Genomic DNA, 22427 nt, shown 5'->3' with positions numbered 1-22427 from the left:
ATCTGCCCTAAATGCACTTGAAGACCCTTCAATAAATCAAATCACTTTTTATTCTCTTAATTTCATCTGGCCTCTGTTTTTAGGTAAGCCCGAAAGGCATCAGTTTTGTTCTTTAGTTAATGAGCTGACACTATAAAGGGCTCAGGATGACAATAACACAAAGAATACCCTGCAGCCACCAACAAAACCGTGTCCCCGGGGTGTCACTTTAAATACAGATTTATTTCAGGTTTGCTACTGACGCACAAACAGCAGAGATCGATGTTCAGTATACATGGTATACACAAAGCAGCCAGTACCATCGGCATCTCCGTCCTTCTGCTGCACCCCCAGCAGAAGAACCACACACGAGGAATCCCTCCCCTCCTCAGGAGCGAGGCTGACAATTTCTCGGTGGCTTAGGAACCAGCTGTGGGATGGCAGGACACTAAAGGGCAGCTCCTCAGAGCTCTGTCCCCAGAGGGAAGCGCAGCGGGCTCAGATATGCAGGAAAACCCTCAGAAAATGGGTGGTATGTTCATGGGGATGGAGACCTGGAAGGGATTTCCTAAGAACATTAACTCCCGTTCCCTGCTGTGCAGAGCAACCACAACATCTGCTCCTGGCTCTGTGGAGCAGCGTGGAGACCTAAAACATGATTGTGTTGAAAGAGATTGATCTTCTAGGAGGATCCCTAGGGAGGATGAGCCCACAAGCATTGTCACAAGGAGTTTGTGAGCTGCTGGAAAGACCTAAGAAGGAAACTCTAATGCCACCTGTCCCATTTCTTGTCATTCTCACTTTGCTCACAGCTGGAGACCTTCTGGAGCCACCCAAGGGGCAACGGAGTTTCTTGTTGTAGCTCCAACAAACATGGCAGGCTCCAAGCCTTTATATGCTGAGATGGCATCCTCTGCCTACCCAAAATGCGTGTCTCATCCCTAAAGTACCTTCCTGCTGATCCCAGTAAGTGCACAGCTTGACCCAGAAGCTTTGGCTTGCTCACAGTCACAGCTCGTTGATTAAGAGGCACCTGCATCAGTGACAGAGCAAAAAATTCAGTGGTGCCTGATGATTTAATCTGAGCAAGAGACCTCAATGATGAATGGGGTATGGGAGAGGTAAAACAGCCTCTGACCACAACAGGCACGATGCTACTAAACTGTCAGAGGTGCAGAATAACCCGAGGTACAGAACAACCCCAAAATAACTGCAGGGGGAAACTGGTTGTAGATGCTTTGCAGCAGCAAGAAGTTTGACAGTCCCTCTTTCCCTGCATGCCTGAACCCCACTGAGCCCCTTTTTCCTCAGGAAAGCCAAAGACCCAAATTAATCTCCCTCTCCCTCAGCTCAAAAGGGATACCAGGGAAGTGACCCCAGCTCTGATAGAGCTGAGGATATCTCAGAGAGGCTTTACACAGAGGAAAAATACCCCAGCCTGGTTAAAGGCATGAGGCTATGGGATGTCTGGGCATGACACACCGGTCCCATTGAGCATTGAGCACCATTTCCAGAGCGAAGCGAAGTCTCGGTGACCGGGGGGCTGTGTCTGACCCTGTGGAACTACAACACAGTTCCTTGTTGCTTTTTTTGGAATGACAGCTCAAACCTCCATTGTGGTCCCTTTTAGCCCTGAAAAGCTTCAGGTGGACCAGGGTGTAAAGGAGCATCTGGATGTTCACACAGCCCCATCCCAAAGCACCATAGAAAACCTCAGGCTGGTGAGATCCCCTGGGAATAACACCAGCCCTGCTACGCAAGGTTTACATCCACCAGGAGGGGAGAAAGGAGGTTAAAAAAATACAGAGTTAAGCACCATAAAATTTACACTGGTCAGGTCATAAACACGAGGAGAGAATGAAAATAAAGCCACCACCTTCTAGCCTGGCCCAGGGATGCTACTGGGACAAAAAAGTCCCCACCAGCAAATCCTGGAGGCATCAGTCCCAGCGCCTCATCGCACCGGTAGTCGTTGCATTGGTAAATCCTTTTGGTCCCATTCAGCATGAGTGTTGGGGGAGTCCAGGGAGAAGGGAGGTAGGGTTGGTCCTGGGAAGGTGGGGGGAGGCTTCATCTGTGCAATTTAGGGGCATCTCCCTGCCTGTACCACAGATCCACCACAGGCGGGGATGATCCTCCTCGCTTCCATCTGTCCCCCCAGTTCCCAGCCTCCACCGGTGGTTTCCACGTCGTTCAGTGGCTTCGAGGTAGATGTTCATTCCTGCTCTGTCTCTAAGTGACCTGGTTGGTAAAAGCCCTCTCTCCCAGGTGAATGGGGCTGTCCCCACACCCAGGTCCATTTTTTTTCCCATTTTTTTCTTATTTTTCCCCCTTTTGTTATGTGCTATGGACATCTCCCCCACTCCCAACCTCTGGCTGCTGCTTGGCTGCGCCCAGCCATAAGAACACCATGCCCTTCCTTGCAGGCACCCCTTGACCTGCTCAGCACGGCCTCAAGGTGCAGAAATCCAGCTCCTGCGGCTTCCTCCGAAAATTGCAACTCTCCCGGGGCAGCAGGCGCCCCGTCGGCACCAAGCACTTCAACGCCCGTCTCTTGAACCCCCGACCACAACTCTTGGAGCAAGAGGACCACGGTCCAGCTTCCCAGGCCGGGCAGGGCTCCCCGCACAGCCGGACGTCGGCGGGGCGCTGCGCCGCGTCGCACTCGGCGGCCGGCTGGCCGTAGGAGTCGCGGCAAGCCACCGACCTCTTCTGCAAGCCATCGCCGCAGGAGACCGAGCACGCCTCCCAGCCGCCCACCGCCCACTTGTAGGACGGGCGCTTGTAGCTCGGCCTCCCGCCATCCAGGCGGTTGGACAGGCTGAGGACGCTGTTGTTGAGGTCCGGCGGGGTCTTGCCCTCCTTCTTGTAGGAGGACTTGTCCTCCTTGCTCTCCTTGGGGAGGTAGAAGGAGTAGCGTACCCGAGGAGGGGTCATCTTTCCCACGGAGAGCACCTCCAGAGTCAGGGGTTCCTGGATGGGCTTGAAGGCCTGGAGGCTCTCGACGGCGGTGCCGGTGCCGCTGTAGCGCAGGACGCTGCCCTTCACCATCAGGTCCCTCTCGACGGCCGAGACGATGAAGTGGCCGTTCAGCAGGTACTTGCCCTGCGCGTTCTTCAGCGCCAGGTAGTTGTCGTCGCTGATGAGTCCCTTGTAGCCCCGCTGCCGGATGTCAATGTTGGAGGCGCCCGCGGGGATGACCACCACAAAGTTGTAGCCATGCCTGAAAGAGAAGAGCGAGCAGGGCAGGACATCAGGCATGGGGACATGGTGCATTACTTCAGCCCTGAGGTCCTCCCACCCCTATGTTTGTCTTCTTCCTGTGAAGATAATTTTGAATCTCCTCACTGTGTTGAATTTTGTCTAGGCTGATGACACCCAGTTACAGGAAGATGCTTCAGCCCCTCTGGCTCAACAGCACTCCATCAGAAGTCAACAGAACATTAAAAGTGTCCTGCTGCTCCTTCAGAGCCAGCCCAGGTGTCTGTGCAGTGATCTACACGAGCACCAGCAGATTTGGCTCAGGATGGATTTATCCCATCATCATCTCCACAACCTTCCTGCATCCCCCACACCAAAACACCGAGCTGGAGTAGGAGAAGCACACAGGGTAACCAAATACTCACATGGGCTTGGTGAACAAGCCTGAGACCTTCTTGCAGCTCTTGTTGTCTCCTCCGCAGACACTGCATTTGTCAAACTTCTTCTTGGAGCCCAGCTTCCCATCACAGCCCGCCTTGATGCATTTGCCCTGGACACAGACCGAAGTGGAGTCCGGGGAGCAAGGGGTGCCATCCACAACCTAAACCAGGTGAGAAAAACAAGCTGCTGCATTTCCCTCTCACACTTCCCAAGACATCCCAGCTGTGTCCATCCCACCCCAATCCATCGGACAGGCGATGCCAGCAGGCACCATGTTGGTCTTTGCTCATGTTCTGCTTTGCAGGCAGGATTTTGGGGTCTCTGAGACAGAGATATGTGGGACTTCACCCCTTTTCTCCCGTCCACAGAATTTCCTGCCCTTTCCATCGCAGGGAACAAGCTGCACAGGGAACACTGCTAACATCATCCCACTCAGTCCCATGTCTGGATGTCCCTCCTGCCCTTCCTGATGCTTCCCCAGCACCCAAACTATCATCCTCTATCCCAGGACCGCAGGAATATGCCAGAGGCACCTTTACAAGAGGTAAAAATGACATCTCCCAGAGGAAGACCCTCCAGGGACCAGCTCCAGCACCAAGCTGATTCATACCAGACTGGTGGCACCTCATCTAACACCATCCACCCACCAGACAAGGAAAATCTATTTATCTCCAGGTGCACTGGAGCCATCCCACAGTCAGGCACTGACCCTGGGGGTCTCTCACCAACCTTGGGCGCCAGCACATAGAAGTAGCCGGTGCCGTTGGCCCGGCAGATGAGCTTGCACTTATCCCGGGGCGAGACACCGGAGTATTTGGGAACCCAGGAGACGGAGGCAGTCAGGCGGTTCGTGCTGTGACTGTAGCCGTTGAAAGCCTCACACTGCTCCTCACGGAAGCTCTTCCCTGGCACTGGAAATAACAGGGATGTGTTGTTGGGCGCCAGCCTGCCCCTCCAGCTTTATTTTTGTGGGGTTGTTACAGGCCGAGCCGAGCTGCAGCCCTTACCTGCGGCAGCACAGGGCTCCAGGTTGCAGGAGCGGTACTTGACGCGGATGCCCTCGCAGTAGGAGCCCCCGTTGGCCGGCACGGGGTCGGAGCATTCCCGCCTGGCCAGCTGCACCCCACCGCCGCAGGTCCGCGAGCACGGCCCGTACGGCGCCCACTTGGCCCAGCCCCCGTCCACCTGCAGGGAGGGACGGCGTGAGGCACCGCACACCCATCCTTTCCACACCTGGAGCCCATCCTTTCCACACCTGGAGCCATCCCTTCACAAGTGAAACCTCCAACCGCCCACAAACCTTCCTGGTGATGGGAATCCGAGGGGTGGACGCTGATCTCTTCTCTGGTGATCAGTGAGAGGACCCAAGTGGGGGTCTGAAGTTGTGTCAGGGAGGGTTGGGTTGGATATCACTAAAAGGTTCTTCCCCCAGACAGTGCTGAGGCACTGGGACAGGCTCCCAGGAAAGTGGTCACAGCCCCAAGCCTGACAGAGCTCAAGAAGCATTTGGACAATACCCTCAGGTGTGTGGTGTGACTCTTGGGAATGGTCCTGAGCAGGGCCACTAGCTGGACTCAATGATCCTTGTGGGTCCCTTCCAACACAGCAAGTTCTGTGAAAATTGCCCAGGGCTGGCTGGAGCAGAGCAGCAGCCTCACCCCTTGAGAAATACAAGATACCCAAGGGATCTCCTGCTCTTTCTACATCAGTGTCCCCATGCTGGCTCTCCACCATCGGGAGATGGGGACCAGCACCTGCTCAGAGTGACTCTGTGGGCTGTTTTGGGGCTCCCAGCACAGACACTCAGCCTGTATTCACTGAGTGACCCTACAAGGTGTTTTGGGGTCTCCCAGCACAGGCACAAACCATGTTTTTGGGGGCTCCCAGCACAGGTACCCATCCTGTACTCACTGAGTGACCCTGTGGGGTGTTTTGGGGTCTCCCAGCACAGGCATTTAGCCTGTATTCACTGAGTGACCCTGCGAGGTGTTTTTGGGGTCTCCCAGCACAGGCACTCACCCTGTACTCACTGAATGACCTTGTGAGGAGTTCTGGGGCTCCCAGCACAGGCACTCACCCTGTACTTACTGAGTGACCCTACAAGATGTTTTGGGGTCTCCCAGCACAGGTACCCATCACTGAGTGACCCTGTGGGATGTTTTGGGGTCTCCCAGCACAGGCACTCACCCTGTACTCACTGAGTGACCCTGTGGGATGTTTTGGGGTCTCCCAGCACAGGTACCCATCACTGAGTGACCCTGTGGGATGTTTTGGGGTCTCCCAGCACAGGTACCCATCACTGAGTGACCCCGTGGGATGTTTTGGGGTCTCCCAGCACAGGTACCCATCACTGAGTGACCCCGTGGGATGTTTTGGGGTCTCCCAGCACAGGTACCCATCACTGAGTGACCCTGTGGGATGTTTTGGGGTCTCCCAGCACAGGCACTCACCCTGTACTCACTGAGTGACCTTGTGAGGAGCTCTGGGGCTCCCAGCAGCACTCACCCTGTACTTGCTGACGTTGTGCCTCTCCACGCAGGCTCCCTTGAGGCAGAAGCGGCCGTCGCCGCAGGCGGTGCCGTCGGCCCAGGGGAAGTGGCGGGTCTGGCAGACGATCTGCCCGCGCGCCTTGCCCGTGCACCACAGCTTGGCACAGTACTGCATGTAGGGGCAGGGCTTGGAGCCCACGCCGAAGGCCAGCTCGCACTGCTGGTTCAGGCTGTAGCTCGTCCCCGGCAGGTCTTCGGGCAGAGGGATGGGTTTGGCGGGCTGGTCCAGCAAACAGTCCCCTGCAGGAGTGGGGAGAGGGGCTCCACCAGGTCCTGGGGGTTGTACGGACCAGAGTGGCAGGGAAAGCACTGCCACAGGGAGGTGAGGGAGAGATCGGGCCAAAGCTACCCCAGGGATGCCCTCGATTTTGGCTGTATCCCAGATGTAGATGATTTTACCTCCTGGTGATGCCTCGGAGCTGTGCCAGCAGCCTGCGTGCAGATGTCACTGCTGGGGACACCCAGGAGGTCTGGACGCTACAGAAACCTCCCATTTCCTTCTAAATTTGTTTACAGAGCCAGGAGAGGAAGAGCTCTACAGCCAACTATCTTTTCCCAGGAAACACCTGCAGGGATAGACCCTGTTCCCTAGGACACGGGCAGGGGGTGAGGGGCACAGCAGGGCTCACCGTGGCCACTGTCCAGGAAGTCGGTGATGATGGCAGCACTGCAGGCTGACCAGGGGTTGGCACGGTCGATCTGGATGAGGGTGGGGGACATCATGTGGTTGGTCTTCAGCCGGCCAAAGACCTCCTCACAGGCCTTCACGTTGTCATGGGGCATGTTGAAGACGTGGCCTGGGGATGGGATAAGGGAGGCAGCATGAATAACCCAGCACAGCACATGGAGCAGGAACCCCCCAACAGCTTCTTTCAGGGGAGACTGAGACATGGCGTGGGGCAGACCCACAAGGATTGCAGCTGTAGACAGCCCAGAAGAGACAGCAAGCATTCCAGCCCTCTCCCAGATGCTTCACACACATGGAAAGCCCAAGGAAAAGGAAGAGCAAAGGAAATTGTGAAGAGAAGGTGACAGGTGACTTCAGCACTTGCCCCGCTGTCTCCTCCCTCCCAGAGGCAGGTGTGCCCTCTGCCTGTTATTTCAGGACTCCTGAATCCTGGAAACCCAGCTGTGGCAGCCACCATGAGAGCAGCACCTTTTGCTCCCTTTCCCACCTGGCTCAGGGGGAGTCTTGTCCCCAAGGCAGAGTTTCCCTATCACCAGATACCCAGAGGCTGAAACCAGGGCTGTTCTGAACCCTGGCAGCTCCTGGAACTGCTCCTGTGTAGGAATGTGCCCCTGTTGATGGAGTAAACAAGTTACCCTTTGTCTCCTTAAAAAGGAAAAAAGCCCAGAAGTTTCTCTCCTCAATTTGGTTAAAAGGCACCTCATAGGACCTTGGGGACGTCACCTCAAACTTAAGGAGAGCTAATCGGACAGAAGCCAAAAAGTCCCACCTAAGCAATTCAGTAGAAAAAGAAGAGAACAAAAGAAATAATCACTTTTGTTGGGTGTTTTAGCAAGAGCAAGAACCTCTTGCCCTGGCGCAGTTTTTCTCTGTAAACAGCTTTTTTATTTTGCTTTTTATTAAAACTTTTGTTTCCAACACTGTCACAAAAGCCATCCTGCTTCTTTTATGCCACCTGAGGTAGCTGAGCTGTCAAGGGTATGATGTTTTGTCTACGAGAGCTTGTAAGACCTGGCTTGAAGAGAAAAAGCATTACTCCTGCGAGGAGGAGGAGAGCTGGGGGCCTTACCCAGCTCGTGGGCGGTGGTGAAAGCCGAGGGCAGCCCATCGTCCTCGATGACGGAGCAGCTGCGCTTGGGGTCACACATGGTGCCCACGTCTGCCATTCCCAGCGTGTCACAGGTGGTGGCACCACACAGGTCCTGCCAGTCACAAGGGAAGGGGTTAGTCCTGGGGACTCTCACGGTTCCCCTTTCCCACCTCATCCCTGGCCCCCCACGGGGAGCTACTGATGGAAGAAAGCCCCAAGGGATGGATGGGAACCACACCGGGATACAGAGGCAGGAAACCTCAATCCTGACCCAGCCCAGGCTGCAAGGATGTGTTTGCACTTAACCCCAGCACCAGGGATGTGTGTAGCATCCTGCCCTGCCTTCAGCAGCAGCTTTTCCTGCCCAAACCACCCCTCTGGCCAGGGTGGAGCTGCTTTTATCATGGGTGAGCCAGTCTGGTTCCCTTCGTCTTAAGGTGGGTGGATGGTGACACAGGTGGGTGGATGGTGACACAGGTGGGTGGATGGGAGCACACCTGGCCTTGGACTCAGGACTGAGCCACTTCTCAGTCTCATTTTTCAGCCTCTTCCAAGGAACAAGAAAGCCCTGGAGCATGTCCACAGGTTTCCAGGGTTAAAGAAAGTGCTCCTGTCTCTCTAAGACACTGCAGCAATCCTTCGAGGAGCAACCAAGCCCAGGTGATCAAAGGAGGAACCAGTTTAGAATGACACCCCTAAACTGAGGACAGCCAGATCCTACGAAGGTGTTGCCAGGAGAGAGGCTGGCAAGGGTCTCATCATAGCAGATCTGCCCTTCCCCAGGTGCTTGTGCTAAAAAAAGTCCATTTAAGACACGGCCTGGCAGTAACCTTGTCCCAGGTGCTCCCTTCCCCTGCTGGGGTGTGGTTTTGGTTTGGGAGGGCTGGAGCATCCTCCCCTCCCTCGGTGCTGCCCCAGAGCTGCCAGGGAGGCCATGCAGCGGGCACGGAGCTGTTTTCCACATGAAAAGAAAAGTGAGGGACTCGCTGGGCGCTCCCATGCTATAAATAAGTGTGATTCATGCTCAGCACTCGCCCAGCCAAAGCGCCTGGGTTGCTCAAAATCCTGCAGGAGCTGCTCTGCCAATATTTCCAGCAAGGTTTCCAAGCTGAAGGCATTCCCGCGCAGGCAGGTTCAGCCGTGGGTAAATAACAGTCCTGATGACTTCAGAGAGCCCCAGCCAGGCCTGAGATGGCTTTAACAGGAGACCTGGGGCCACGGAGTGTGGAGGCACAGGCAAGAAAGGGATCTCCAGAGAGGTGACGTGAAGAAACGTCTGGGTCTGCTCTGGTGGTGGAAAACCCCATCGTACAACCGAGTTCAGCGCTTTGCTCTGCAACTTTCCTGACCAGCTGGGGCCCTGACCCATCACACATCAGCGTCAGCAGGGAGAAGAGGTGGCAACCCCACGCTGCATTGGCAGTGCCAGCACTGGTGGGCACAGGTTGATTAACGATGCTGGCAAGCCCAGGGCAAATCCCAGCCCAAAACGCCACCGAGACCCAGCGCCACCGCCACGCTGAGCCAGCCCGGGGCTGCAGCTTGCCCAGGAGCCTCTGCCCACGCCCTGAGCAGCACTGGGGGTTTGGTGTGAGGATGGGGCGTGGGGAGGAATGTCACAGCCCCGCAGCTCGCAGCTCCCCGCTCAGCGCTCTTTGAAGAGTTCTCAGCGCTCTTTGAAGAGTTCTTTCCTCGCCAGCACAGCGAGCTTTGGCTCCCAGCCCAACACCTGCACTGACACACTGACCCACTTCTCGCTCTGAACCTCGCTGGGATACACCAGCAGCAGCTCTTCAGGGGCTTTTCCCTCACTTCTCACCACAGCCTCCTCAGGACAGCCTGGGCGTGCCAGGCAGCATCTCTGGGCTTTAATGAGAGCTCCTGATCCCCCACCTGAACACCTCCTTCAGCCTTGCCAAGTGTTGAGGCTTCTCAGGATGGGAGCAGAAAGAAATGGAAGAGGTTTAGGGTGGGGAAGCACCGTGCAAGGAGCTGGCTCTGTCTCTGCTCTCTGTCTCTGGCACAGGTACAGGGAGGATGCTTGGTCCCCCAAGGGGCTGCAGCAACCTGCTCAGTGCATCAGCACTCTCCTGCCAGCCTGACCTTCCTGCATGGGACCTTCCAAGGTTTTTTGTCATCCCGTGTGAACTTCTCAAGACGTTCCACAGGTCAGTCAGGGGGATCCTCGTGCATTAATTCACCTAATCAGAGTCATAAGCACTCTCCCTGCCACAGAGGCTTCCTGTGTGCATCCAAAGCAACTCCAAAAAGCTGAGGCTTGAGCTGCAGCTTCCAAATTCCCCCACAGCATCAGCCACGTGCTAGGCTGCAGGCAGATGTTCCTTCATGCAACATCCCTTTGGTTTTCCAGCAAAACGAAGAGGCGCAGCAAACATTTCCCAGTGTGACACGAGGTCCAGGAGGGGTGGGAAGGATGGACAAGCCCTTTGCCATGGTGTGCAGGGATATTTCCAGGAGGGCAGCTGAAGGCTGGATGCTCTGCAGGACCCTCCAACAAGCAGTGGCTCAGGTAGGAAGGGAATCTGCACCCACCAGCTGATCAGGACTGAGTTTCCCAAAGGCAAATCCATCATTCAGCATCGTCAGTGTTGGAAGGGAGCAAATCCAAGCAATAAAAGAGAGCCCCATTCGTCAGCAACTCATCATCACAGTGAAAACTGCCTATCAACCAGCCTGGAGGTGAAATTTAAGTCAGGGGCTTATGTAACAGCTTTTTGGCAGGAAGATAAGCTTCAGAATGTCAGGGGACCACAGATGGATGCACTCAAGGAAGGCAGATGTCTCCCTGACCGTGTGCCTTTGCATTGAGCTTGCTTTGGGATTTCAGGAATGGATGGTTTAGCAATGTGTAAAAAATGCAGCCCAGACGGGATCCACGTCTTTTGAATCGCTGGGACCGACTGTCCCACGTGCAGCTCCAGTGACCTCACTGGGCTTCCACCAGAGGAGGAGCTGCCTCGTCCCTGCAGAGGTGTCAGCAGCGTCCTCCTCCTTGAGCTGCTCCAGCAGCCTGGGCTTCCATCCTGTCTGTGCTCCCATAGGATTTACAGCTGGCCCGGGGTGGGGAGGACAAGAGGACACACAGGACAAGATCCTACACGTCCTGCACGGCATCATTCCTGCTCCAGGCCTTGCTGAGCCCAGGCTAGGGACAGCTGAACTGAGCTGGATGCTGTATCCTTCCCACCCACCACAAGTGCTTGACCGGGAAAGATGTTTTGGGAATGGTCTCCCTGCTGCTGAGGGGAGTTCCTCACCTGTCCCTAATCCAAAAACATCTGGGCAGGGATAGTGGAAGGAGAAAATGCAAGGAGCCTTTGCTGCCAAAGCCTGCTGCAGCAGGATAAGACGTGTCTGTCCCATCCGAGCTGGGTTCATCCTGCTCCCATCCCATCAGGGATTTTGGGATGCAGGCACTGGGCTGATGTCCACACTGAGACAGGACTACAGGGAGGGAGGAACAATGGGGAGAGGCTGTGGGAGCTTCAGTGTCACCCAGTTTGTGGGGGTGGGAGGATTCAGAGTTCATCCCACAGCCACATCACCACGAAGCCACACCAAAGGCAGCTCCAAACCTCTCTCCCACCACAGGGACACAGCCAGCCCACGGCAGTGGTGGCAGTGGCTCTCTGCTCTCCCCAGCCCGAGGGCTGCAGTGCTGGCTGAATCTCTGGTGCTTCACTTCCAGCCCTGAACCGGGTCCATGCAGCGCAGCCAGTGCTGAGGAGAGGTCCAGGTTCTCAGGAGAACCTCATGCATGAGTCAGAGGAAGCAGGGAGAGGTTTTTTCTTGGCAGGTGGCACTGTGAGCTCTTCCCAGCTGGGGAGGGGGAAGTGGGACCATGCTCCTCCTCTTCTGGGCTCAGACCTCTCATTTCAGGGTGCACAGCAGAGCCACAGGGCACTTGCTGCCAAGTTCCTGCATGGAGGCAGGGGATAGAGCAGCAGGTTTCTGCCCACGGGGCAACCTGCCTTTGGACACCTCCAAAGGTGGGGCCTCATTCACCCCGTGGCAGGGATTTTTCCAGGCTGCTAGCCAAAACCTGCCCAGGGGACAGCAAGGGCTGGCCCAAGTCGGCTTGCTCCATGCCTCTGGTCCCCCCAGCCCAGCATCTGAGAGTGGAGGTTCCCTGGGAAAGAGGGATCAGCCACAGGCACGACCTCCCCGACATGCACACAGGTGGCAGAACGCCTCAGCCCAGTGCAGGGCACCGTGACAGGGGGGAGCAGCTCCTCCGGGCCCCCCTGCACCCACCTGCTTGGTGAAGAGGATGGCGGTGTCCCAGTACTCGGGGTGCTTGTCGCTGACCTTGTTCCACTTCTTCTGCCAGGCGCAGAAGTTGCGGAGGGTGAGGGCGGCGTTGCTGGTGACTTTGGGCCCCTTGTCATCCTGCCCGATCAGGAGGAACTTGACCACGGAGATCTGGATGGGGTTGCGGATGCTGGGGTGCTTGTAGAGGCGGGCGGCCGTGGCCATCAGGGTGAGCAGGTAGTGCTGGAGGTCATCCCCGTGGAACTTCACCATCGACTCGTCGGCCACCACCAAGGTCTCCACGTAACGCGGGACCGAGGCGAAGCGCTTGGCGCGGCCGCCTTTCCCCCCCGCACGCCCCCGGTACTTGTCGAGCGCCTGCAGCACGCCGGGGGTGAGCCCGGAGCCCACGGCGCAGCGGGATGCTCCGGCCCCGACGGGGCGGCCGGGGCTGCGGCGCTGCAGGCGATGGAGCCCCCCGGCCGCCGCCCCCGCCAGCGGGCTGATCAGGTACTCGGCTCCCCGGTAGCCGAAAGCCCCCCGGAGCCCCCCGCAAAGGCTGAGCGCGGCGAAGGACTCGCGGTCGGCGTTGACATCCCCCGAGTAGAAGCAGTGGCGGAGAGCGGGGAGCGGCCGCGCGGCCGCCCCCAGGTAGTGGGCGGCGAAGGCGGGCGCGATGAACCGGGCGTCGGGGGAGAGGTGGAGGTAGAAATCCTCCCCGAAAGCCGAGAGCTGGATCACCAGCGCCTGCCCGCCGCGGGGCGGCTCGGCCGGGCCCCCCCTGAAATAAGCGGGCCCGTTGATGTCGGGGTCCAGGCGCAGGGGAGTGACCAGCGCGGAGTCGGGGTCCGGGGGTGCCCCCGAGGTCAGGCGCAGCCCCGGGGCGCCCAGCAGCAGCAGCGGCAGCAGCGGCAGCATCGTCCCGCCGGGCTCAGGCCGGCCGCATCGGGGTTCGGGGGAGGCGCGGGGGGGAGAAAGCAGCACCCGGCCCCCCCCTTCCTTCCTCCTCCTCCTCCTCCTCCTCCTCCTCCTCCTCCTCCTCCCGGCCCCGCGGAGGCTGGAGCAGCGGAGCGGCCCCGCCGGTACCTGCTTTGCGGGGCGCACCGCGCTTTTATAGCGCGGGAGCGGGGCGCGGCTTGGCCCCGCCGCAGCCACTCCGGGGCGGGGGCCGGGGCCGAGCGGGGCCGAGCGGGGCCGGCGGAGGAGCCGAGCGGAGCCGGGAGAGATCCGCGCTCCGCCCGGGGCTGCCGCCGCCTCCCGGGGCGGAGCGGGGTGGGGGCGCGGCAGCGCCGAGAGGACGGGAGGGGATGGAGCGATGGGGTGCGATGGGGTGCGATGGGGTGGGATGTGGGTTTGAGGTGGGGTGCTAGAGAGGGCGGCATCAGACGGGATGGGATGGATGGGACTGAGGAGTGGGATAGGATTGTGTGGGACGGAAGGGGATGCTGAGGTTGGAACAGGATGGAATAAACGGTAGGGTGGAATGGGATGGGGTGAGGTGAGATGGGACGGGATAAGGGGTGGGATGGGACAGGATGGGATGGGAATGGAATGAGGGGTGGGACAGGATAAAACTGGGGTGTTGGATGGGATGGAGTGGAAGGAGACCTTCTTCACTTTTATTCCTGCAGCAAAGATGGAAATTCTGCATCCCCCAGGGATGCTCCCACCTGCCAGGCTCCCTCCTACCACTCTCCAGTTTTTCTGGATCCTGCTCTAAGTGAAGGGATGGAGCTCTGTGACCCCACAGGGATGGGGCCTCTGGTTACAACAGGGGTGTGCAGGAAAGATAAAAGGTCACAGAATCATTGAGTCATGGAACAGTTTGGGTTGGAAAGGACCTTTAAAGGTCAGCTATTCCAGCCCTCCATCCTCTGCTCCGTGCTGGTATTTGGGACAGTTCAGTGGAATGGGGAACCCCCTATTTGGCAGCTGAGGGCTTAGTTCCCATTATCCAGGAAGATAAATGTTTTCCACAGCCCAGGGGTGTCTAGCATGGAGATCTGGGCTGTGCCCCTCCATGCACCTCCAGACCTGCCAGCCCAGTGCCACAGTGCCCCAGCAATTCCTGCATTCACCCCAGGGATCCCTGTTCTCCCCAGCAAAGCAGCTTCCAGTGCACCCCTCTGCCACCCCACCCTCATCCAGCTGGGGACAAAGGTGATTTCCACTTCCGAGCTCAGCCTCCCTTCATCCCTCAGCACTAAGGTGCACTCCACAAGTGTTTACATCTGCAACACCCCCTCCTCTGAGACCTGAGGAGTAGATGGGAATTACCCACAGCCACCAAATACAGGATCACCAGAACAGTGTGTGGAGGATGCTGGGGCAGTCAGTGCTCCTGGGAGATAGGAAGATCTCGCTGTGGATGGGATTTTTGGAGAGCAGTGAAGAGTCCTCAGCAACAACCTGCAGCTGAGGGTCAGATTTATCAGCACCATAAGCACCACAGTTTGTTTTAGTGATAAAATTAAAGCTTCTCATGGACAAGCTGGCTTTGATGTGATTTCAGCAAAGGCTGAAACCCTTTGAAATCCAAGCGCAGCTGAAGGAATGCGTGCATGTATGAAACAGAATCCAAAGTTGTTGCCTAAGGCACGGAGCCCACAGCCCAGCTTGTTTTGCTGTCAGTGCATCCCCGTGCTGTGGTTTGCTCAGTCGTGTGCCTTGCAGCTGAACGTGTGACCCAAAAAAAATCATCTGACTGCACTGGGCTGAGGCAATCAGGGATTTTTCCTGCTGGCCAAAGTGCAATGTTCCCAGGGATGTTGGTAATGGGCAGCCCAGGCAGTGGAGGAGCAAGGAAAGAGGGACACAGTTTTGAGCATCTTGAGGTGCCAGGAGGGAATTTCTCCTTCCCACAGCCTTGCTCTGCTCAGCAGGATGAGTTTCTCCAAAGTCCACAGCAGCATCTGGAATGCCACAGGCTCCCAGAGGTGCCACCAGCTACCTCAGCCTCGAGGTCTCCAATCTCAGAGGCAGCAGCATCAGTTGATGAACCAAGACCCAGAATCAGTCACTGCTGCCCCTGAGCTCCAGCCCCTCCATCTGGGAGCTCTCATCAAGAGGATGAGTCAAACCAAGCTGGCAGGAGCTTTATCTCCAGCCTGGAGAACATCTGATTGCCTCCTGATGGGGAAAGGCAGGCAGAAAATGTGAGTGGTTTGGCTGTGCCTGGGCCGAGAGCCGCTGTGTCCCGTGATGCTGAGGCTGTGCCACGGGCTGGGAGCACAGGGATGGATCAGGGATGGATCAGCTGGATGCTCCAGCCCAGCCTCCCCAGCCTCACTGTGAGCAGCTGGGAATCACCTCCCTGAGGCAGGTTGCTTTGTGTGCACACCAAACCATCACCTCCCTGCCCAGGGCGAGCAGAGAGGCTGTGGAGCACAGGAGCACACACTGGTCACCCTTTCCAGGCAGCTCCAGCGGGTGCAGGAATGTCCCAGAGCACCCCATAAAAGAAGGGGGAACATTTTTATGAAGCCAGGGTCCTCATAAGACAGGAAAGCTGTTCAGGACAAGCACATCAAACCAATATGGTCAATCAAACGTTCTCCCTTTATTAGTGAGAAGATGGCAGTTTATATACACTTCTACATAGTTTACAATTCACAAAGGCACTCTGATTGGCAAACTAACATTGCTTATCTTTGTCTTAAAGTGGCCTAAACCTCACACTATAAACCTGTACTGCTTCACACCCAAATAGCCCAGTGCTCCCCTTCACACCTTAATACAATTTCTAACTGTGCCACAAACTCTTAATTTCTGACTGTGTCACAAATTCTTAATTTCTAACTGTGTCACAAACTCTTAATTTCTGACTGTGCCACAGGCTTGGAGATCTCACAAGGCCCAGATCTGAGGCCTAGGCTGGAGTAGCTCAAATCTCATTCCAAACTTAAATCATGCCCTCTGTCTCTCAGAAATGCTGCAACATTTTTATTTTCCTTTTCCTCTTGCTCCAGGACCTGCTGTGATTTTTCTCTCTGGGGACAAGCCAGCAGCAGTCGAGCCCCACACCTGAAGGCAGGAGCTGGTCCAGGGGACACCTTGGTGTCACTCCAGGCTTTTCCAGGTGCCTGGGGCTGAGCCTGGCTGCTCCTCAGCCCCTGCAGTTCATCTGGGTTGGATGGAAACAGCATGAGTGTGTGAGGAGAGCACACAGAAAGGGAGTGGAGATGGAAGATGCCTTTGGAGCATTCTGAGCAGCTACAGATAATTAAATACATCAAGGGATGTAAGGTGGATTCTGCCTCTCCTTTGATTTTGGTCTAGAAACCACTTGAAGGTAAAGCCTATCTCAGTCAGGCTTAAGCCATTGCTCACTCTGACCTTGAAATATCAGTGTGAGCTGGTCTGCAGTGTGGATTTCCTTCTCCCACCTTCCTCTTCCTTCAACCTTCCAAGCATCTCCAGTAAGCACCAAGTTATTTTGTTTCATTTATTCATCACTGTGATGCAAATGTATTCATTTTAAAATGCAAAAAGAGCACAAAAAATGACCACCTCAAACCTCACATGTCTCTTGGACGTTCCAGTTCACCAAAGAAATTGTTTTAAATGAAACATCTGAGAATTTTACACCAAAGATAGAGCAGAAAGATGGTTCAAGCAGGGGAAACTGCCACTCAAGCAGCAGATTTTGGCTAAAAGGTTGGCATTTAGAGGCTTGGGCTCACCCAAAAGTTGTACTCTCCCAATCACCTGGGCAGGAAGGAAGATCCTCTCCAGGGAGTGAGGATGAGTCAGGTGCATTTTTAGTTGGCTATTCAGGAAATAAAATTAAATACTTTTTTTTTTTGGAGAAAAAAACCCTAGCTGGGTCTAGGTGGGGTCATTGAGGGTGAGATACTGAGAAACCTGAGCATGTGGAGGACTCAGTAACCTAAAACCTGCCCCATCCTTGGAGCAAGAAGCTGCTGGATTTAATGAGCTTTATTCTGACTGGAGGATAGGACAGGAGGTGGGCAGGGTGCTCCTCCTGGGATGGTGGGAGCAGAGGGATCTGTGCCTTAGAGCTGTCCCACTGCAAAAAGCAGAGCAGCCTGCTCCCCCTGTGCACAGGAGACCCAGGAGAAGGATCCCTGTGCCTTCTTCATCCCTGCTGCCCTCTCACAAAATGTCACCTCTGCAACCTGGGAGGGTCCCCAGTGGGAATATCATGGTATGTTAAAAAAAAAACTGTGTAATTCCTGTTTTTAGGCCATTCCCAGCTGCAGGTCCTGGGGTTGCTGACAGTTCATTCCCTCTAAAGCATCTAAAATCCTCTCTCCTCACTCCCCTCAGTATTTAAGGTTTTCTCTCCTCACTCCCCTCAGTATTTAAGGTTTTCTCTTTTCACTCCCCTCAGTATTTAAGTTTTTCTCTCCTCACTCCCCTCAGTATTTAAGTTTTTCTCTCCTCACTGCCCTCAGTATTTAAGGTTTTCTCTTTTCACTCCCCTCAGTATTTAAGTTTTTCTCTCCTCACTCCCCTCAGTATTTAAGGTTTTCTCTCCTCACTCCCCTCAGTATTTAAGGCTTTCCATTCCCTCTGAAAGCATCTAAAATCCCCTCTCCTCACTCCCCATGGTATTTAAGGTTTTCTCCTGTTTGAGGAAGAGAGACACAGGTTTTCCCACGGTGTTTTCAAACAGACCATGGGGATTTAGGGAGCCAGGTGACAGTGCCACCCATCCCCAGCCCAGTACCAGCAGTTCCTGCTCACCTCAGAGATTGGTGGCCCAGGACTCACAGCTCTGGGCTGTTCCCACCCGGGCAGGTCCATCCTGGATGGATTCTCTTTCTGGGATGCTGCTGCCAGGGACCCAGAAATCCCTGGGTGAGCCTGAGGGGTCACTGAAGTGATCACACCTGGAATAAACCTGGGGGGACAGAGATGCCACAGGGCAGCTCTGGAGGCTGCTCATCACTCAGCAAAACCATGACAGAGTTCACCCAGTTTCATCAACCCACAAACCGTGTGAGACTGGAATAGAGAGGAAGAAAGATTGTTTTATTATTATTATTAATTATTATTACTGTTGGTATTTATAGAAAAGAGTATTTTTGTTTTAACATACCATATTTATTTAGAGAATTTACGGGCTCCTCCACAGGAAAAGCAGCTCTACAGCAGGTTTGGGGGCTTTTAGAGGGTTTTAACCCCAGAGCAGACACAACTTTGGAGTCTCAGGAAGAACCAGGCTGCGGTGCTTTGCTGTCCCCTCCTTGCTTTGCAAAGGGTTCACATCCAAATCTGCAACTCCAGGCTGAGTTTTAATTATTCCTTTTTACCCTCAGTGCAGAGAAAACATTCGGGACAATTATTTGAGCTACTAATGAAGCAGCTCCAATCCCCAAAAGGATCTTCTCACTGATGTTCTGGTCTCAGGACACCTTGGAAGCCCCAGGACCAGCCAGGAAGTAGAGAAGCAGCTCCCCAGGGGGAAGGCTGCAATGCTGGAAACAGGATTTGGCCCTTGATTTTGATTTTGGAAAGGCAGGAACCTGTTCCCTCGCACCTGGACACCAGCGGGGCTCCGAACCCACCCTGAGGCAAGGCTGACCTCTAGTGCCACATCCCTGCCCTGGAAATCCAGGTGTGAAAACGAACGAAGGCAATGGATGATGGCGTTACTAATCAAAATGCAGATAAAAATAAGAACTAAATAAGGAAAACAGAGAAAATTATAAGGAAAAAAAAAAAAACAAACTAAAGCTGGGTTAGAAATTAGAAATTGAATTCGTGCAAATTGTATCAAATCACAGCCATGGCTCTCGATGTGCCCAGCACCAAATCTCAGAGGCAGCAGCATCAGCTGATAAACCAAAACCCAGCCTGGATGTCCCTGTCCTTGTCTAATGCCTAAAAATCTTATTTTACCACATTTAGGGGATCCAGAAGAATTAGCATTTGCCCAGCATTATCACAGCAGCCAACACTGGTGCTGCTGATAAATAATCTCCAGAGATGAGCTGCTGCATTCAACTACAGTTCTGAGGGGAGGAAAACCCCTTTTTAATGGGGTATTCAGGGTTTGGAGGCACCAAAGCCTAAATCATCACCACTTTTAAGGCAGGAGGGCCCTCCCGTGGCTGTGGCCATGGAGGGAGGGAAGGGCAAAGCAGCGACCACAGATTCCTACCGGCACATTTCGCTTCTTCATTCGCTCCCTGGCTCCGAATCAAGCCCGAATCTCCCCTTTCCTACGGGAACTGGCATTTCCCCGAGTGCCCCGAGCAGCCTCCGCAGCCAGCATGGTTTCACGGAAGGTAACTTGGCAGGACACGGGCCAGGACTCCGATTTAAATTTAATTTAATGTCCACCAGCTGCTTTTCTGGTGGACATTTCCGCCCACCTGATCACTTTAAATGAAAACTATCGGAAATGTTGCCTTTGCTATGGGCTGGGGCTTGAGCTGCCTGCAGGACCCCTTCGCTCCCACTTTGCCAGAGAATTCCCAGGGATGGATTGAGGGTTTCCCACCGCAGCGTAGGGCGGCACTGACATCTAGTGGTCTCAATTTTGGGGCTTGGAGCTGCTTCATTAGTAGCTCAAATAATTGTCCCAAGTGTTTTCTCTGCGCCGAGGGCAAAAGTGAATGATTAAAACTCAGCCTGGAGTCGCAGATTTGGATGTGAACCCTTTGCAAAGCAAGGAGGGGACAGCAAAGCACCGCAGCCTGGTTCTTCCTGAGACTCCAAAGTTGTGTCTGCTCTGGGGTTAAAACCCTCTAAAAGCCCCCAAACCCGATGTAGGGCTGCTTTTCCTGTGGAACAGCCCACAAATTCTCTAAATAAATATGGTATGTTCTATAAATAACAACAATAATTAATAATAATAATTTTAAAAAATCTTAATTCCTCTCCGGAAAAGGGACAATGTTGCTGCTGCGGAGTGGCAACAGCAAACACAACGCGGGGCTCATCCTGGGAGCCAGAAATCCCTCGGGAGCGGGGTGCCGGCTGGAGCATCCCTCGGGAAGGGGCGGGGGGTCCCTGCAGGGCTGGGGACACGCGGAGGGGAGCGGGGCAGACCTTCCCGGGCTGTTTGATCCAAAGGATCTTTAAATCCCGCTGGCTGCGGAGTTAATGGCTTTCACATGCTCCCTGGAAATGGGAGCGGAGGGCGAGGTTTGGTGACGGCGCATCCTGCGAGGGGTTAAGAAGCAGGAACCCCCCTCCATAAAACAACAACAACAAAAAAAAAAAAAGCCTTGAGGCTCCTCACCCTTTGCTGGGAGGAGATGCTGAGGGACAGCCAGGTGAGGTTTTGCTCTTTCCCAGCGCTGTCTTTGGGCTGGTTCGTAACGAGCCCGGCGAGGCTACGAGAAATTCCAGCTACTGTTTGCAGAGCGAGCCGCTAATGAGAACCAGCGGTGCCTCGGAGCTAAGATGCGAGCGTGTCCTCCCGGATCAAAGCCGCAGCTCCGGCAGCGGAAAGCCGGGAAGAAATTACATCCTGCTGCTGCCTGCAGCCTTACCTGTCCCCGTCCAGAGCAGGGGCAGCGCCTCCCTGCCTCCCCCCCGTGGGAAGGCAAACCCGGGAGGAGTCGGCATCTTCCGTGGGTTTTGGGGCTGGAGGAGGCAGGCAGGGCTCACTTTGGGCTTCTGGTCCCGGCTCTGCGCTTTCCTGCTGCTGGTAAAACACGAATTATCCCCAGCTCGATGAAGCTGGAGAGGGAGGAAAACCCACCCGAGTCAGTGGAAAGAAGCAGCTGCAGCGGCAGCCTGAGCTCCCTTCCAGGAGAGGAGGGGGCTGCTGAGGAGACCAGCCACGGCTCTGGGTTTTGAAGAACCCCATTAGATATGGAGACATGTCCCACACCAAACCCCACTGTACCTGGGCTTGCTTTCCTCCCTTTCTGCAGATATCTGGCCACCCAACATCTGCATTTTAACTGTCCCCTTCCACACCTGTGTCACTGTCCACCGCCAGCATCCAAAATTGTTTTTAATTATTATTTCCCCCTCTGCTACGGTCACAAACCCCACACTTTAAAAAGGAGTGACCCCAGGGCAGCTGCTGTTTGGAGGCAGAGCTGTGGGTTCACTGTAGGTAGGGATGTGGCTTTTAAGAGGAGATAATAACAGAGAGGGGGATGTAAAAACATCCTGGAGTAAAGGGAGAGCAGCCTTTAACCCCACTCCTCATTACTCAGCACTGGCCAGACTCTGGTTTCCCAGGAATCCTGAGGCGCCAAATGCTGCTTGGTTCTTTCAATTCTTTTTCAGATTAGGCTGAGAGGGGGAAAAACCCAGCTGGAGGAGCTGGTCCTTGGACTGGCACACCCAGCAAGGCTAAAGGAGCACAGCCCAAGCCCTGAGCCCTGTAGGAGGTTTACCAGGATGGATCCACCACCCCCAAACTGCTGCAAGGACGTCCCAGGATGTTCCAGTGCCGCACAAAGGGCGCTCCAGAGGCCAGGAATTTCATGAACTAATGGAGAAGGAGGGCTTAAGAGGAAAGAAGGAGTAATATATACGTAGTGATTTCCTTTCCTCCATGACAGCCGGTTGTTCCCTGTTTCTGAGCGGGTTCCCAGCCAGGGACAGAATGTTTCTGCCCATCTCCTTGCCACGCTGAGCACACAGCAGCTACCTGGATTTACAGCCTGAGACTTTTATATTGCTGCAGGGTTTTTCCTCACTGCAAGGGAATTCAGTTGGGAATTCAAACTCAGTCTGAAATGGGGTGAATGAAGGGTTTGTAAATGAAGTCACACAACACACACACAGAGAAACAAACAAAGAGCAACAGGAGGAGCTGGCTGCATTGTATTATTCTCATAGGTATTTTCCACAAGTCTGATTTAGCGGGTTGTCTTATTCCAGCTGGAGGAAACCCCATGTGGATCCAGCTGTTGGTTCAGAGCATGGAAACTCCTTGTACGTGTGTCCTGTTGGAGTTTTCCCTGGGGCCCAAAGCCCTCTCTGTCCCTGGCTCAGGGAAGGACATGGGAACCTCCCGAGGCACCTTCTGAAATGAGATGCTCTCCAGCTGGCACGGGCCGGTGCTTTCCAGCTGGGAAGGGATGCTGAGAGTCAGCCCCCTGGAGTAAACCCTGCCATGGTGCTGGAGCGGGAAGTGTGCCAGCCCCTCTCCCGGGGCAGGACCCCCAGAGCTGGGGAAGGATCAGACCCGAGCAGGCAGCGCTGGGGCTGAAGAAGGGGTTAATACTGTGAGAGCAACAGGCTGGAGTTGACACTCGGAGGCAGGCGG

The 22427-nt window shown here is 55.1% G+C and overlaps 1 protein-coding gene across 1 annotated transcript; it reads right to left on the bottom strand.

Moving 5' to 3' along the window:
* Positions 1-203: 203 nt before the first annotated feature.
* Positions 204-13299, bottom strand: ADAMTS15 (ADAM metallopeptidase with thrombospondin type 1 motif 15). Its single transcript, XM_021525839.4, has 8 exons — positions 12224-13299; positions 7928-8060; positions 6800-6967; positions 6127-6410; positions 4629-4806; positions 4351-4532; positions 3606-3781; positions 204-3202 (listed from the first exon to the last, which is right to left on the bottom strand). Exons 1-8 carry the CDS (start codon positions 13136-13138, stop codon positions 2422-2424), a joined length of 2817 nt encoding a protein of 938 aa, XP_021381514.1. The 5' UTR covers positions 13139-13299; the 3' UTR covers positions 204-2421.
* Positions 13300-22427: the final 9128 nt, after the last annotated feature.

This window comes from Lonchura striata, chromosome 24, assembly GCF_050655825.1.
Source record: "Lonchura striata isolate lonStrDom1 chromosome 24, ASM5065582v1, whole genome shotgun sequence".
NCBI lineage: Eukaryota > Metazoa > Chordata > Aves > Passeriformes > Estrildidae > Lonchura > Lonchura striata.
Note: the sequence above shows the minus strand (reverse complement) of the source record. Positions and strands in the feature narration are given on the sequence as shown.